Genomic DNA, 14,893 nt, shown 5'->3' on the forward strand with positions numbered 1-14,893 from the left:
CCAAGTATCTGATGATGACTCATCTCACATCCAGATATTTAAGAGCAGAGTACTCCTCTGGGTAGTCCTCCCTACGAAAGGAAGGGAGACAGAGCTGCTGATTCACATGGAAGCGAGAAACAATCTTGGGCAGGAAGGAAGGAACTGTGCGAATAGTCACTCCTGCCTCAGTGAACTGCAGAAAAGGCTCTCGACAAGAGAGCGCCTGGAGCTCGGAAACTCTTCTGGCTGAAGTGATAGCCACCAAAAAGACTGCTTTCAACGTCAGGTCTTTCAGAGATGCCCTTGCCAAGGGTTCAAAAGGCGGCTTCTGCAATGCTCTTAGCACCAGGTTGAGAATCCACGCAGGCACCACTGAGTGCAGAGGAGGGCGCAGGTGATTAACTCCCTTGAGAAAGCGCACCACATCTGGCTGCGAAGCCAGGGAAGCACCCTTCAGGCGGCCCCTGAAGCAAGCCAGAGCCGCTATCTGGACTTAAAGGGAACTGAGCGACAGGCCTTTCTCCAGACCTTCTTGCAGGAACGCCAACACTGAAGAATTGGAGCAGTGAAGGGAGAAAGTGAGCCGTAGAAGTAGAGCGCTTCCTCGCTCTCAACATAGTGGCGATAACCTTGTCTGAGAAGCCCTTCTTCCTCAGACGCTGCCGCTCAATAGCCAGGCCGTAAGACCAAAGGGAGAGGGATCCTCCATCACCACGGGACCCTGATGTAACAGGCCCTGCTCCACTGACAGCCGCAGAGGATCGTCGACTGAGAGCCTGATCAAGTCCGCATACCAGGGACGTCTGGGCCAATCCGGACCCACCAGGATTACCCTGCCGGGATGCTTTGCCACCCGGTCTAGCACCCTGCCCAACATGGGCCAGGGCGGGAACACATAGAGGAGCTCTTGTGTCGGCCACCGTTGGAGAAGAGCATCTACTCCCAGGGATCGAGGGTCCCGTCCTCTGCTGAAAAAGCGCGGCACTTGGCAATTGGCCGATGACGCCATCAGATCTAGGCTCGGCTGGCCCCAGCGCTTCGTGATGTCCAAGAACGCCTGAGCAGATAGTTGCCACTCTCCAGGCTCCAAGGTATGGCGACTGAGAAAGTCCGCCTTGACATTCATGACTCCGGCAATGTGGGCCGCTGAAAGCTGCTCCAGGTTCGCTTTCGCCCACTGGCAAAGACTCATAGCCTCCTTGGCTAGAGGGGCGCTCTTGGTACCTCCCTGGCGGTTGATATAGGCCACAGCCGTGGCATTGTCCGACAGGACCCGTACAGGCTTCAACACCAGTACCGGGATGAACTCCAATAACACCAACCGAATGGCTCTGAGTTCCAGGAGGTTGATAGACCACTTGCCTCTGCAGGAGACCAGAGCCCCTGCGCTGTCCTTCCCAAGCAGTGGGCTCCCCAGCCCATCAAAGAGGCGTCTGTCGTGACGACAATCCACTCCGGGGTCACCAGAGGCATTCCTGCAGACAACTTGTCTGTCTGCGTCCACCAGCTCAGCGCCTTGCGCACTGCTGGGTCCAAGGGAAGGCGCACAGCATAATCCTCCAACATCGGAGTCCAGCGCAGCAGCAGAGATAGCTGTAGTGGTCTCATATGAGCCCTGGCCCAGGGCACTACTTCCATCGTGGCCGTCATAGAGCCCAACAGCTGCACGTAGTCCCAAGCCCGAATAGGAGAGGCTACTAGGAACTAGTCCACCTGAGCCTGAAGCTTGACCAACTGATTGTCTGGCAGGAACACTCTGCCCACTTGGGTGTCGAATCGAACTCCCAGATACTCCAGGGACTGAGTCGGGCGCAGCTGGCTCTTCTTCCAGTTGATGATCCATCCCAGGGAGCTCAAAAGAGCAACTACCCGGTCCATAGCTTTGCCGCACTCTGCATAAGAGGGGGCTCGGATCAACCAGTCGTCCAGATAAGGATGGACTTGCACTCCTTCCTTTAGCAGGAAGGCCGCTATGACCCCCATTACTTTGGAAAGGGTCCGCGGAGCAGTAGCCAACCCGAAAGGGAGGGCTCTGAACTGGAAGTGTCGTCTCAGGACTGTAAAACGCAGAAAGCGTTGGAGAGGAGGCCAGATGGGAATATGCAGGTACGCTTCCTTGAAGTCCAAGGAAGCCAAGAACTCTCCTGCCTTCACTGCCGCTATAACAGAGCGGAGAGTCTCCATGCGAAAGTGCCGCACTTTCAAGGCCCGATTGACCCCTTTGAGGTCGAGGATAGGCCGGACAGAACCTCCTTTCTTTGGTACCACAAAGTAAATGGAGTAACGTCCCTTGCCAATCTGATTTTTTGGCACCGGAACGACCGCACCCAGGCGGATCAGGTTGTCCAAGGTCTGCTGCACTGCCACAGCTTCGACCGGAGACTTGCAGGGAGAGAGTACAAACCCGTCTCTTAAGGGTCGGCAGAACTCTAGCTTGTAGCCGTCTCTGATGACTTCCAGCACCCGAGCGTGTGAAGTTACTGTGGTCCGCTCACCCAGAAACGAGGACAGCCATCCTCCAATCTGCACTGGGGCGTGGACCAAGGCCTCGTCACTGGGTACGAGACCCTGGGGGAGGACCGGAGGGAGCACCTCCGGGACGGCGGTCTCTGCGAAAGGAATGCTGCTTGGGGGAGAAATTCCTCTTGAAGGAAGAGGGGGCAGAGGAGCCCAGCCTGGCCGGGCGGTACCGACGGGCTTCCTGCAACCGTCCTCTGGAGGGACCGGGACGGGTACTAGCCCGAGCCCTAACCTCTGGTAACTTCTTGCCCTTAGACGTGCCGAGATCGGTCACGATTTTGTCCAGCTCGACCCCAACGAGCAGCTTGCCTTTAAAAGGCAATCTAGCCAGGCGGGATTTAGGGGCGTGGTCAGCAGACCAATGTTTCAGCCCAAAGCCACCGCCGCGCAGAGACTGTCTGAGCCATGCCTTTAGCTGAGGCTCTCAAGACATCATACAGCAAGTCTGCCAAATAGGCTAGGCCCGATCCCAGGGCCGGCCAATCAACCCTCAAGGAATGATCCGAGGGGAAGCCCGCTGCACCATAGTCAGGCACGCCCTGGCCACATAGGAACCGCAAACCGAGGCCTGCAAACTTAAAGCAGTTGCCTCAAAGGACGACCTTAAGGCCGCCTCCAATCTTCTGTCTTGGGCGTCCATTAGGGCCGTGCCACCTTCCACCGGCAAAGCCGTTTTCTTAGTCACCGCAGTGATTAAAGAATCCACAGTAGGCCACAGATAGGCCTCACGTTCACTTTCAGATAAAGGATAGAGGCGGGACATAGCCCTAGCCACTTTAAGGCTCGCTTCCGGGACATCCCATTGAGCCGAAATTAAGGGGTGCATGGCTCATGCACGTGGAAGGTTCTAGGTGGGCGCTTCGTCCCCAGCATAATGGCAGAGCCAACAGGGGCTGAGGGAGAGACGTCCTCCGGAGAGGAAATCATCAAAATGCCCATGGCCTGCACTAACAGGTTGGGCAAATCCTCTGGGCTAAAAAGCCGCGCTGCAGAGGGGTCATCCGCTCCATCCGAGCGGGGATCCGTCTCCTCCAAGGAATCCGCAAAGGACCGTTGGGAGACCTCAGACACGCTGCCCTCATCTACATCGGAGGAGACAAAGTCCTCCAAGGCCTGGAAATCAACCCGAGGGCGTTTACCTCTGGGAACCTCAACCTCTTTATCAGAAGAAGGAGCAGGGGCAGCGTTTTGCATGAGGAAAGCCTGATGCAGCAGCAAAACAAACTCGGGGGAGAAACCCCTCATACTGTGCACTTCCGCAGCCTGGGCAACAGCCCTAGACGCACCCTCAACCGACGCTCGCAAGAGCGGGGGAGAGACATGCTGCGCATCCAAAATGGCGTCCGGCGCGACACTCCGCGAAGGAGCCGCGCGGGAAGAACGGCACTTAACTGTAGCCGCTTTTGTGCCGTCGCCCAAATTAAGGGCGTTCATGGCACTAATGTCTCCAACCTCAAGGGCGGCCCACGAAGAAGCCGTCCGAGCCGCCAAGATGGCGGAGGCGAGGAGCGGGGGATGGACATTTATGGCGGGAAAAACCGCCACGCCGGAGGAAGGACCGGGACATTCATCGGTCACGAAACTGTCACCCAACAAGGGCGAATCAGGCTGTAAGACCCCCGCATCCCCTCTAGAAGCGCTCAAGCGATCCGGGGAGCGCCCTTTGCGCCCTCGCCCTCCAACGCCATATGCCACGAGGAGAAGAATCGGGGAACCCCCTGCCCGCTATAAAAAGGTAAAATTACCTGCTTGCCGCTCCGAGCTGTAACGAACTGGTGTCCCAGTGAGTAGCTGCAATGAACGTTTAAATAAACGTCGAAATAAACGCCTTTAAGGACGTTTAAAATTTTTTTTTTTTTTTAAACGGAGCCAGCGGGAGGGGGGAGAAAAGGAGGGACCTGGCACCACCAGGTTTGCACTTGCTCAAAAGAGCCCTCAACCCCAGGCCTCAACAAAACCTAAGGATTAGGCTTGGAGGCCTAGCCAGAGCTGCTGCTGTGTGTGACCACCACCTGCTGAGATAGAGAACATACTGAGGAGTTTCCGGCAGCACATGACCACATATAGGGAGGCAAAAGTTTGCTCTCTATCTCCACCTGCTGGTAGATGGACACAACCCACCAGTCTATGGATTGATCAGCTTGATGATATGGAACTTACTTTTAAACAGAGAGAACAAGATAGGTCCTAGGCACTCGCTACACCAAATGTGTGGGTCTGGTGATCATCTGACTGTATTGGGCGCACCTTTTGAAGCCACTGGGACTCTCCTTGGACATTGAGAAAAGAATCTTAGCTAAATTAAACTTCTCAAACTTGAACAACAAAATGGGGCAAGGCTTAAATTGAGGCTGGTGCTCAAGCCTAGAAGGGGCCTAAAAAAAGTGGAAAAAGAAAAAAAACTTGAAGTGCCCAAAACCTAAGAAAATAAAGGGGAGGATACTAAAAATAAACATTTGAAGAAAACAAGGCAAATATGAGGAAAGCCTGCAAGGAAAACATTGCAAAGGTATGTGAAAAGTGCAGAAGACCACGAGGATGTGACCTCCCAGAATAACATGTCCTCTATTCAAACTACTAATCTCTCTGCAATTTAGGACAGCATCTACCTTCATTATAAGGTGGAGACATTTGAAAATGCTTTACGCTTTAGGAACCTTAGGTTCCTGAATGTTCCTATTACTCATTTAGTTTCAGCAGAGATTTTGATTAGAAAATAAGGAAGCGTTAAGGTTTGTCAAATTCTGTAGAAATAGTTTTGAGTAAAAGTTATATTTCTAAGTTATTGCAGCAAGGGGACCAACAGGATGTGCTGGTGGATGGGATCTCTTTGAGCAGTATTGATTTGACTGCCTTTTTTGGAAGTCTCCAAGGATACCATCTCCACCAGATCCACTCTTTTAGTCTCTTTTTTGAATGAGGCACATACTTCATTGGTTTTGAGATCATATTTCAAGAAAAATAAACCATTTAGGTCTTCCCACATGTGCAATGGAAAACTTTTTTTTTTTTTTTAGCTCTTAAAGGATTCTCTCTAAGGGAGCAACCTTTTTTTCTGCGTTTTCCCTGTAAGCGTTTAAGTAGATATCAGGGAAAGCAGTATATTTTGTTTTGATCCAATGCAACTGGAAAATTTTCTTTTGGATATTTCTTGAAGAGAGTTCAGGTATATATAGGAGTTCAATTGATGTTTGAAGTTCCTGATGTACAAGATCTATTCTTGTTAAATTGCTTATTGGATATAGATTTCTTTGTTATTGCAGTTTGGTTTCTCTACTCTTGGTGCGGGCTATTTAAATCTAATATATTTTCCTTCAATTTTTATTTTTCTGTTAGATAGTTGAGTTATTTCTATTAATTTCCTTTGATATTTTGGGAAATTGTAGCGTTCATAAAAGCAAATTAAAAAAAGTAATCTAGGAATGGGTTCTGAGGGAAGGGGTTAATTGGGAGGTTGGAGCCTATGCCTCCTGCCATGGCTAGGTTAGGCAGGAAATGGTGTTAAATATGGAAAACTACCAGGGCTGTGAATGAGGGCTAATACAGCCATAGACCCAAATTGAGAGAAATCCCATTCAGCTTAGAACCTGAAGAATAGAAAAACTATTAGGCCAAATGGAAAGGAAAAGGGGATGGGACTTGATATAATACCTTTGTGGTTGCAATCAAAGTGGCTTACATATTCTGTACAAGTACTTATTTGTACTTGGGTAAAGGAGGGTTAAGTGACTTGCCCTTGGGAAAAGTGGTTTGCAAACTGAATTTGACTTGAAGAAAAGCTGGTCAGTCTTACAATGTCGGATGTTATTTAGATCTAATAAATAATGAAAGTAAATGTAAAAAAATAAAAAAAACAAGTGGTAGTTAAGTATAGCTCCAGGAATAGATATCAAAGAAACTAAGGAGTCCTTTTACCAAGCTGCAGAAAAAAGAACTCTGCGCTGGCAGTGGGGGCTGTTCCCTGCATGCCAGGGCCATTTTTACCGCAGCGGGTAAAAAAAAAACCTTGGGTACACATGGCCATGCGACGGGAAGCTCTTACCTCCACTCATTGAGGTGGCAATAAGGGCTCCAGGCGCTAACCCAGCAGCATGCTGCAATGCCCGATTACCACCGGGTTAAAGCCGCGCAAGCCATTTCCAGTGGTTTTCTTTTTCCCTCGGAAATAGCGAACGCTCGGGGTGGGACTACTGCCAGCAGCCACGTTGGGCCAGCTGTATTCCCAAAAGAGTGAGCAGTAAGCCCAAGTTGGGCTTTCCGCTGCTCTGTAAAAGGGCCCCTACAGAAGCAAAACCAGTTGGCCTTAAGATCCAAGAACTCAAAATATAGGACGAATATCCTCTCATTTTACACCAGTTAGGCACCAGACAAAGGGTTACTTTTACAAGTGATTAGCGCGCACCATAGTAAAAGGGCCCCCAAAGACTGATGGACAGGGTATATGCTTGGTACTTGTCCTAGTCTTCTATATGTTGAAAATATTGGATACATCCATTAAAAAAAGCCACTGAAAATATTCTTCTGCATGGTGTGCTGCATCAACACAACATTTATTTATAGATGTATGGTACAATCTGATACAACAACAAATTAGTACAGCCATTTTGTCTGCTATAAACATTTATTTAAACCAATACAAGTATCATGCGTAACAAAAAACTACTAAAAATAAAACATGCAGTGTGAAGCTGTGGTGGGAAAATAGCCAGTGTATGTCAGTTCTCTTAAGAGAATCAAAACTCCTCTACATAATTGATATAGGATTTACCTGGTCTTTGAAACACTCAGTGTTGCATTTTTATCACTGGTACAAGGGGTGAACATAAACAGAATGTAACAAGTTGAGGATTATTTTCAGAGGGGTTTAGATTCCTATCACTATAGTAAGGGAGTTAAAAATAATAATAATTAAAAAAAAATTACAGGGAAGCTGAGTTAAAGGGAAATGAGTTTCATTTAAAAATAGATTCATTGTCTAGCCCAGATAGCAGGTGCAAGATCCATAGGTACTTTTCTTTCCGCCAAAACTTTCAATCTGAAAATCTACCCCGATTATTGCTCTGAAAATTAGCTGTATGTATGGGTGAATAAAGGAGCCATGGATTTTGTACCTAGGCATCTTACTTTGAAATATCAACTGAAGCCTCTTCAGTCAATATAATTATTGGCTGGCGTACAAGTTACATGACCATACCTAGAATGCATCACTAAGGTATTCTGAAATGGTTAGCTGAACATCTGATTTCCACAAGTAGTGATCTGGTTACTGCCAGAGAAGTCCCTCATTTAGGAGCGCTTTTCTCATCCTCCACAGGACCAAAACCTTAACCATTTTTCTAGATTCAAGTATAGGCTGACAACTGCTTCAAACCTTTTGACTTGGGTTTCCATGCACCAGTACTAATGTATGAAGATCAGCAACATTTTCAACTTTGATTTTCACATAACTTTTGAAAATTAGTAATGTAATGCACACGGTATTTGCACCAGATAAGTGACAGTTGTAGAAAAAATTTCAAAATGAACAGAAAAGTGCTCTAATGAGCTACAGCTAGTAGAGACAAAAAAACAACAACACAGTTTTATATATAAAAAGCATGAGAAATTTTGTTCAACCATTAGTGAAATAATGTAACTTAGTTCTTACTACAATAAAAGAACCTTTCCCCTCTAATGAAAAGATTTGCAACATACAAAAAAAACATACCAGTCTGAAGACATTGGAAAAACTTGTATGTAAAAGGAAAATGCATTCATGCAGCTTTCCATCTTGAACAGAAAAACATTAATTTCACCTGATAAGTGTTTTGAAACCTTAGCACTTAAAGTACAGGTAGAAAATGTTTAAAAATAAATTTCTGAAAGTTTTATCAGAACAGCAATGCAGAGAAGTGTTGGACCCTAAGCACTGAAACTGTGCAACGTACTTTCATAATTCACAGTACTATTTCATATAATGAATTACATACTGTTAGTAAAAGGCTAGATACAGGAGCATATTTCATTATTCAAAATTAAAATAAGAATGTTTCTGGTGACAGATAATGAAGCAATGCACCCCCCTTGTGCCTATGTGGAGCCTACTGACACACTGCACTCATGAGCAGTTTTTAATGCTTTTAACTTTACATGATACTCTACAAATCCTGTTATGGTCTTACTCTTTTGGCCAAGTTATTCAGAAGCTTTGGTTGGAATGTAGTTTGACATGGAAAAATGTTTTTAAAGTGTGTGGAGGGAATAACCCAGTGCAATATGCTGCTCATAGACTGCATCCATTAATCCAACATATGCCCAACATCAAGGTTTCCTATTACTTTTTTTCAAAACCACCAATAATTTGATGTTTTAATAATATTCGTCTACACTAAAAACTGGCAATCCTCTAGGAGCACAAGCAGATTGCTGGAATTTAAAAAAAAACCCCAAAACAAAAAAAAACCTGTTAAATATTACAAAATCCTACTAGTTAGTCTAACGGCAGGGCAATGTCCAGTTATATGAAACAAGTTTAAAGCTGGAAACAAAGGCACAAATATTAACAGATGGATGTGTTAAGAAACTTCCCAAGTACAGTTATGAGAGATGCATGTCTGACGTACTCTAGAACATTTTTAAAAAGGCTTGAAAATGTTGTACTCCATATTAACTAAGCCCATAAAAGCTATAAAAGTTAGTAGCTTAGGAAAAAATGTTGCTACTCATACCCTTTTTGGGAAGAATAAAGTTAACACTGTGACCAGCACCCAGTGTTATCTGAGCTACCAATTGTTCACAAGAACCATAGGAGGAATGTAATCACTGAGGTTGCAAAGTCAGTCTTAAGAACCTTGGAAAAAACTATTTTTTAAGAAAATACAAAATAATGTATATTAGTACTATAAGTACCATTTTCTTTTAACCCAAATTTTATGTGTCAGCTTCATTGTCAGGGTCAACCACCACCCTGTAAGACTAAAGTTTGGCTTTGTAAATGGCTCTACCATATATTCAAACTTTAACCTCTAAACAAGAGCTGTCAAAAATGATCAGCTGAAACAAACAATTTGTATTCCAAGTTATACTTGTAAAGTTTAACAAAACTCTGAACTGTAAGATATAGAAATGTTATTCCATTACGAGAGTGCACCAAGTCTCCACAGAGAATTATTCCATTGACACATTACAAAGAAGGAAACGCACTTTACAAAAAGTTTGTTTCACTGAGAGGGAACAGTTCATTCCCATGCCCAAATCCTGCACAAAAGAAGAGTTACTACAGGAAATGCACTGTTATAAATACGTCTGATTCCAGTAACATCAGGTTAATACATATATATTCTCAGTTTTAGAGCAGTTCCATCTTAGAAGGAATCATTCTGGTTATGGTAAAACATTAGAAGCATGCCATGTGCTAGCTAAACAGCAGAGAAATTCTTTACAATACATCCCTCTTCTTCTAGGGTACAAGCTGGGCTCTAAAAATAATCAAAATAAAGTGGAAAACAAAATGGTTTTTTTTAAAATGGAAAATTACTTTCTACGTATGTTTTAAGTCTTGAGATGTATTTTTCCCTTCACTAAATGCGATTGTTAATGACAACATTCATCTAAGAGAAGAAAAGCATTTCAAGATAAATATAATGCCTTTACACAAACCAAAAAAATGTCATCCAAGAGCAACTGCTGTTTTCATGAGCAGACTTAAATTAAACTTAGTGGAAAAACCCAAGCTTTTCACGTAGCCATTCTTCAGTTAGATCTTCAGTATTCCTGATTTCAAATACCTAACAAAAAATATAGATGTTTTATAAGCAATATTAACTAAAAAAAAAACCACAAGAAAATCTTATTTCATTAAAACCTAGCCCACTACTCAAAAAATAATTCCTTCTTTTGACAAAGTCTTAATATGTGCTTCTCAACACTGAACAGGTTCGTCCTGAGCTAAAGTTTCCAAATGAGTTGAATCTGAGCACATATATCTATTATTCCCATACATAAATCAAGCATTTACAGGGAAATCTGAGGACAAATGTAGCCTCAATAGCCAAAACCTTAGGCCTTAACTGCAGGAACGGATACTGAGTCTACCTAGCCACATCTGGGTAGATATAAAACCCACCAAGATATGGCCAGAGCTTTGTTCTCTGAACATACGCTCCCAAGGGGTTGGGTTGTACGTAGTCAGTTGGGTGATGTTATGTCCAATATTGTGCTAAGCATTTTAGGGGGATGGAGAACCCACCTTCGATACTCACAAGAGGTTGCATGTAGCAAGATAACACTTCTTAGATCTGGTCCTCAGGGACCCTTAAAACAGTTTCCCAAACCTGTCCTGAAGACCCCACAGCCAGTTAGGCTTTTGGGATACTCAACTGAATACACATGAAAAAGTTTGCATACAATGGCGGCACTCCCTCTTATGCATATTCAATATGGATATCCTGAAAACCAGACTGGCTGAAAAACAATGCACTAAGACAGTGGTTCCCAAACCTGGTCCTGAAGGCACCCCAGCCAATCAGGTTTTCAGGATATCCACAATGAATATTCATGAGAGATTTGCATGCAGCAGAGGCAGTGCACGTAAGTGTCTCTCATGAATATTCATTTTGGATATCCTGAAAACCTGACTGGCTGGGGTGCCTTCAGGACCAGGTTTGTGAACCACTGTACTAAGATCTTCCTCCTAATATTTGGGGGGGGGGGGGGGGGGGGAAAGAATTCTATAAAATGGTGCCCAAAATTAGGCACTGAAGATCCACACACATCTAGTATTCTGCAAAGGGTGCATTGCACAGAGTGCCCTTTACAGAATACTAGCTTGGCATCGTGCCTAACTTTGTCCATAGCACTTGTACCTGCTGAAAACTGGTGTAAATGCTGGTGTGCAACTACTAGCGGTTGGGCATGTAAGTGACCCTATTCTGTAACATCGTGGCTAATTTCTGGGACTGCCCCCGATGTGCCCGTGCCCCTCCCACACAGCCTTCTGAGTTGCACACTATAAAATTTAGGAGTACATTTTATAGAGTGCAGGGCGCATCAATACGTAAACCCAAATGTGCGCCAATTAACACCAATTGATTGTTAATGGCTCAGTAATTAGTTTTTGTGTGGATCTGGGATCCGCTTAGGACATGTAGCTCAGGCTAACACATATGCATGGCAAGGTATCATACGGAACATGCTTCAGTTTCTCTTAAAAGATCCACACACATACAACAAGCATTTATCTAGCAGGGCCCCAAGTATGTTAAGCAGATGAACATACCTCCATAGGACAGTTTAAGAAGGGGAAATGATCACAACACAACAGTTGGCCTCTATCCCTGAAGGGCCAGAGACAGACTTGGTTTTTGTTAATTGGTTTTTGTCATATCCGTGCAGCATACCTAATTTGCATATGTGGTTAACAACTACTATCATCCTGAAAGTCAGACTCATTTGTGGCTCAAAGACTGCAGATGACTATCCTTCCCCGACATGGAGTGAAAAGCAAGCCTTTGCCATCAGCTAGGTTTGATCATTAAGCAAAAAAAAAAAAAAACAGCTAAGAAACAGAAGGAGAAATGCAACGATCTAGAAAGAAGTTCCTCTGCACAAAAATTTGTTTCCTTTCACCGTTATCTCATTAAAGCTTACCTTTGTAAGTTCAGCTGTCTGAACAAGCTTATTCTTACTTCCAGCATACATCATCTGTTGTTCAGGTTTGCATCCTACAAAACAGCAGAATAATTATTCTAAGCTTGGATAATTTCTTAAAAGAAAAGTCTATAAGCAATTACTAAGACTGACTCAGGAAAATCCACTGCTTATTTCTGGGATATGCAGCATAAAATCTGTTTTACTCTTTTGGATTGGCCATTGTTGGCAAAAAGATACTGGGCTTGATGGACTTTCATTCTGTCCCAGTATGGCAACGCTTATGTCCTACCCACTACTGCAGATCCTGTGGGATAGCTGTACCCATTAACCAGCAAGTGGAGATAGACATATCTCTCTTGGTATCCAGTCCAGCTCCTCAGTATTTACGTAGACAAGCAGTAAGGATAAATTCAGAATAAACACTAACCTGACAAACAGACACATATGGACCTCTCATCTCTGGACAACTTGTAAAGAACAAGAGATATGCAAGAAGCACCATGCAAGGTGAGTCATTATTTGACCCATTAGTTTGCACCAACTAAACATCTCAGAACCCTCAGGTGGGCCTCTGGAATAGTGGGAAAGACTAATGGAAAGAAAATTATCAGGTTAAGACCTAATTTTATTTTTATTTATTGCATTTGTATCCTACATTTTCTCTCCTCTTTGAAGGCTCAATGTGGGTTAAAATACATCATGAATGGTGGAAATATATAAGAAAATATACATTTAGTATTACAGAAGGATAGAACATGATAGTAGTTTAACAAGCAAGTAGTGTAAGACAGTTCTGGATATATGTAGCTTCCCACTATTCTAGGTCCTGTGGGATGTTTAAAAGCAATCCCTAGAGTGGGTGGGATACTAGCACCACCATCTCCACCCTGAGGGCCAAAGCCCCAAAACTGGCTTCTGAGCACACCACATCATCCATCCTATAGTGCTTGGCAAAGGTATGCATTATTGACCATGTCACCACCTTGCAAATATTCGCCAGAGACAGTAGTCTCTGCCCAAGATGTCGCTGTATGTCTCACAGAATGAGCCTGCAAGGCCTGAGAAGCCTGCTTTCCCGCAAGCAAGTTGACACTATAGTTTCCCTCAGCCATCTAGCAATTGTGGGCTTGGAAGCCATAAGGCCAAGCCTCTGCTTACCAAAGAACACAGTCTGTCCGATTTGCAAAACTAATTTGCAACTTCCAAATATCTGAGGACTCTACGCACATTGAGAAGCTTTAAGGAAGAATACAGAGTCTCTTCATCCTCTCTGCAAAAAAGATGGAAGCTCCACAGATTGGTTGAGATAAAATGTCGATACCATTTTTGGAAGGAAGGAAGGAAGGAACCATGCACAGGGAGACCTCCGCCTCTGAAAAGTGGAGAAAGGAATCCCGACTACAGATCCTGAAGCTCTGAAACCCTAAGTGCCGAACAATGCTGCCTTTAGTGCAAGATCTTTCAAGGAAGCCTTCTGGAGTGGCTCAAAAGCAGGCTTCTGAAGAGCCAAAGGACTAAATTAAGGTTCCACTCTGGACACGGCATACAAAAGGGAGGCCACAAGTGTCCCACTCCCTGCAAGAAATTAAACGATATCCAGGTGAGTCACGAGAGACATCTTCCATAGTTGGCCCCTGAAACAGGCCAAAGCCACAACCTGAACTTTTAGAGAATCGGGACGCCAATTCTTTCTGAAGACCTGTCTGGAGAGACGCTAGGATGTGTGCAATCTGAGCCTTTAAAAGTCCTCCACACCCTAACATATGCCATGGATATAGAGCATTTCAGAGCTTCAAGCAAGGTAGCAATGACCAAATCATAATAACCTTTTCGTCTCAACCGAGCCCTTTTATTGGCCAAGCCATAAGACCAAAGGGGCACGGATCCTCCACGAGAACCGGACCTTGCTTCAGTAGGTCGTGTACCTGCGGAAGATGGAGAGGATCCCTGTCCAGAAGTTGAATCAGGTTTGCTTACCACTACCTCTGTGGCCAATCCGGAGCTACATGAATTATTTGACCCCAGTGCAATGCGATCCTTTGACATGTGGCCTACCATGGGCCAAGGAAAGAAGACATACAGTAGATGTGTCTCTGGCCAGGGCTGCAGTAGGGCATTGATTTCCATTGAGCCCGATGAACTTGGGCACTTTAGTATTCCTTTTCATCACGATCAAGTCCAGAAGGAGAGAAACCCACCAGCCCTCTATGAACTGAAAACCCTAGTTTGATATTTCCCATTCACCCAGGTCCAAGGAGTGTCTGCTGAGAAACGTTCACCTCCACATTCAAGGACCCAGCGATGCGAACTGCTGACAGATTCTGCTCTGCCCAACTCATGAAGGAGGCTGCCTCCACCTCCATTGGACAAGTCGTCAGATGGCTCTGAAAATCAATCTACCTAGGTTGAAAATTAAAAGCTAAAACAAAAAAGTGTGTTTTTAGTAAGACTTAAATTTCTTTAAAGAAAGTTCTTCATGGAGAGATATGGGTAATGCATTCAACCAGAGGAGCAATAAAATAAAAATGCTGAATGACGGGTCAATTCCAAGGGTGCCTGTGAGGGCGGACGGAGTGAAAACTGTTGCTCAAAAGCAGAACATAAAATATAGCGAATGCTACATACCTGTAGAAGGTATTCTCCGAGGACAGCAGGCTGATTGTTCTCACTGATGGGTGACGTCCACGGCAGCCCCTCCAATCGGAATCTTCACTAGCAAAGTCCTTTGCTAGCCCTCGCGCGCATGCGCGGCCGTCTTCCC

General features: G+C 44.8%; 1 protein-coding gene across 1 annotated transcript in view; it reads right to left on the reverse strand.

Annotated features, from left to right (window-relative positions):
* Nucleotides 1-8,037: 8,037 nt before the first annotated feature.
* Nucleotides 8,038-14,893, reverse strand: part of GMFB (glia maturation factor beta) — a 33,896-nt gene continuing 27,040 nt past the window's right edge. The window contains exons 6-7 of the mRNA XM_030213938.1: nucleotides 12,130-12,203; nucleotides 8,038-10,268 (exon numbers count right to left, since the gene is read on the reverse strand). Of these exons, the coding sequence (XP_030069798.1) occupies nucleotides 10,197-10,268; nucleotides 12,130-12,203 (146 nt within the window). The 3' untranslated portion in view covers nucleotides 8,038-10,196. The remainder of the gene's footprint in view (nucleotides 10,269-12,129; nucleotides 12,204-14,893) is intronic.

Source organism: Microcaecilia unicolor, chromosome 9 (genome assembly GCF_901765095.1).
Source record: "Microcaecilia unicolor chromosome 9, aMicUni1.1, whole genome shotgun sequence".
NCBI lineage: Eukaryota > Metazoa > Chordata > Amphibia > Gymnophiona > Siphonopidae > Microcaecilia > Microcaecilia unicolor.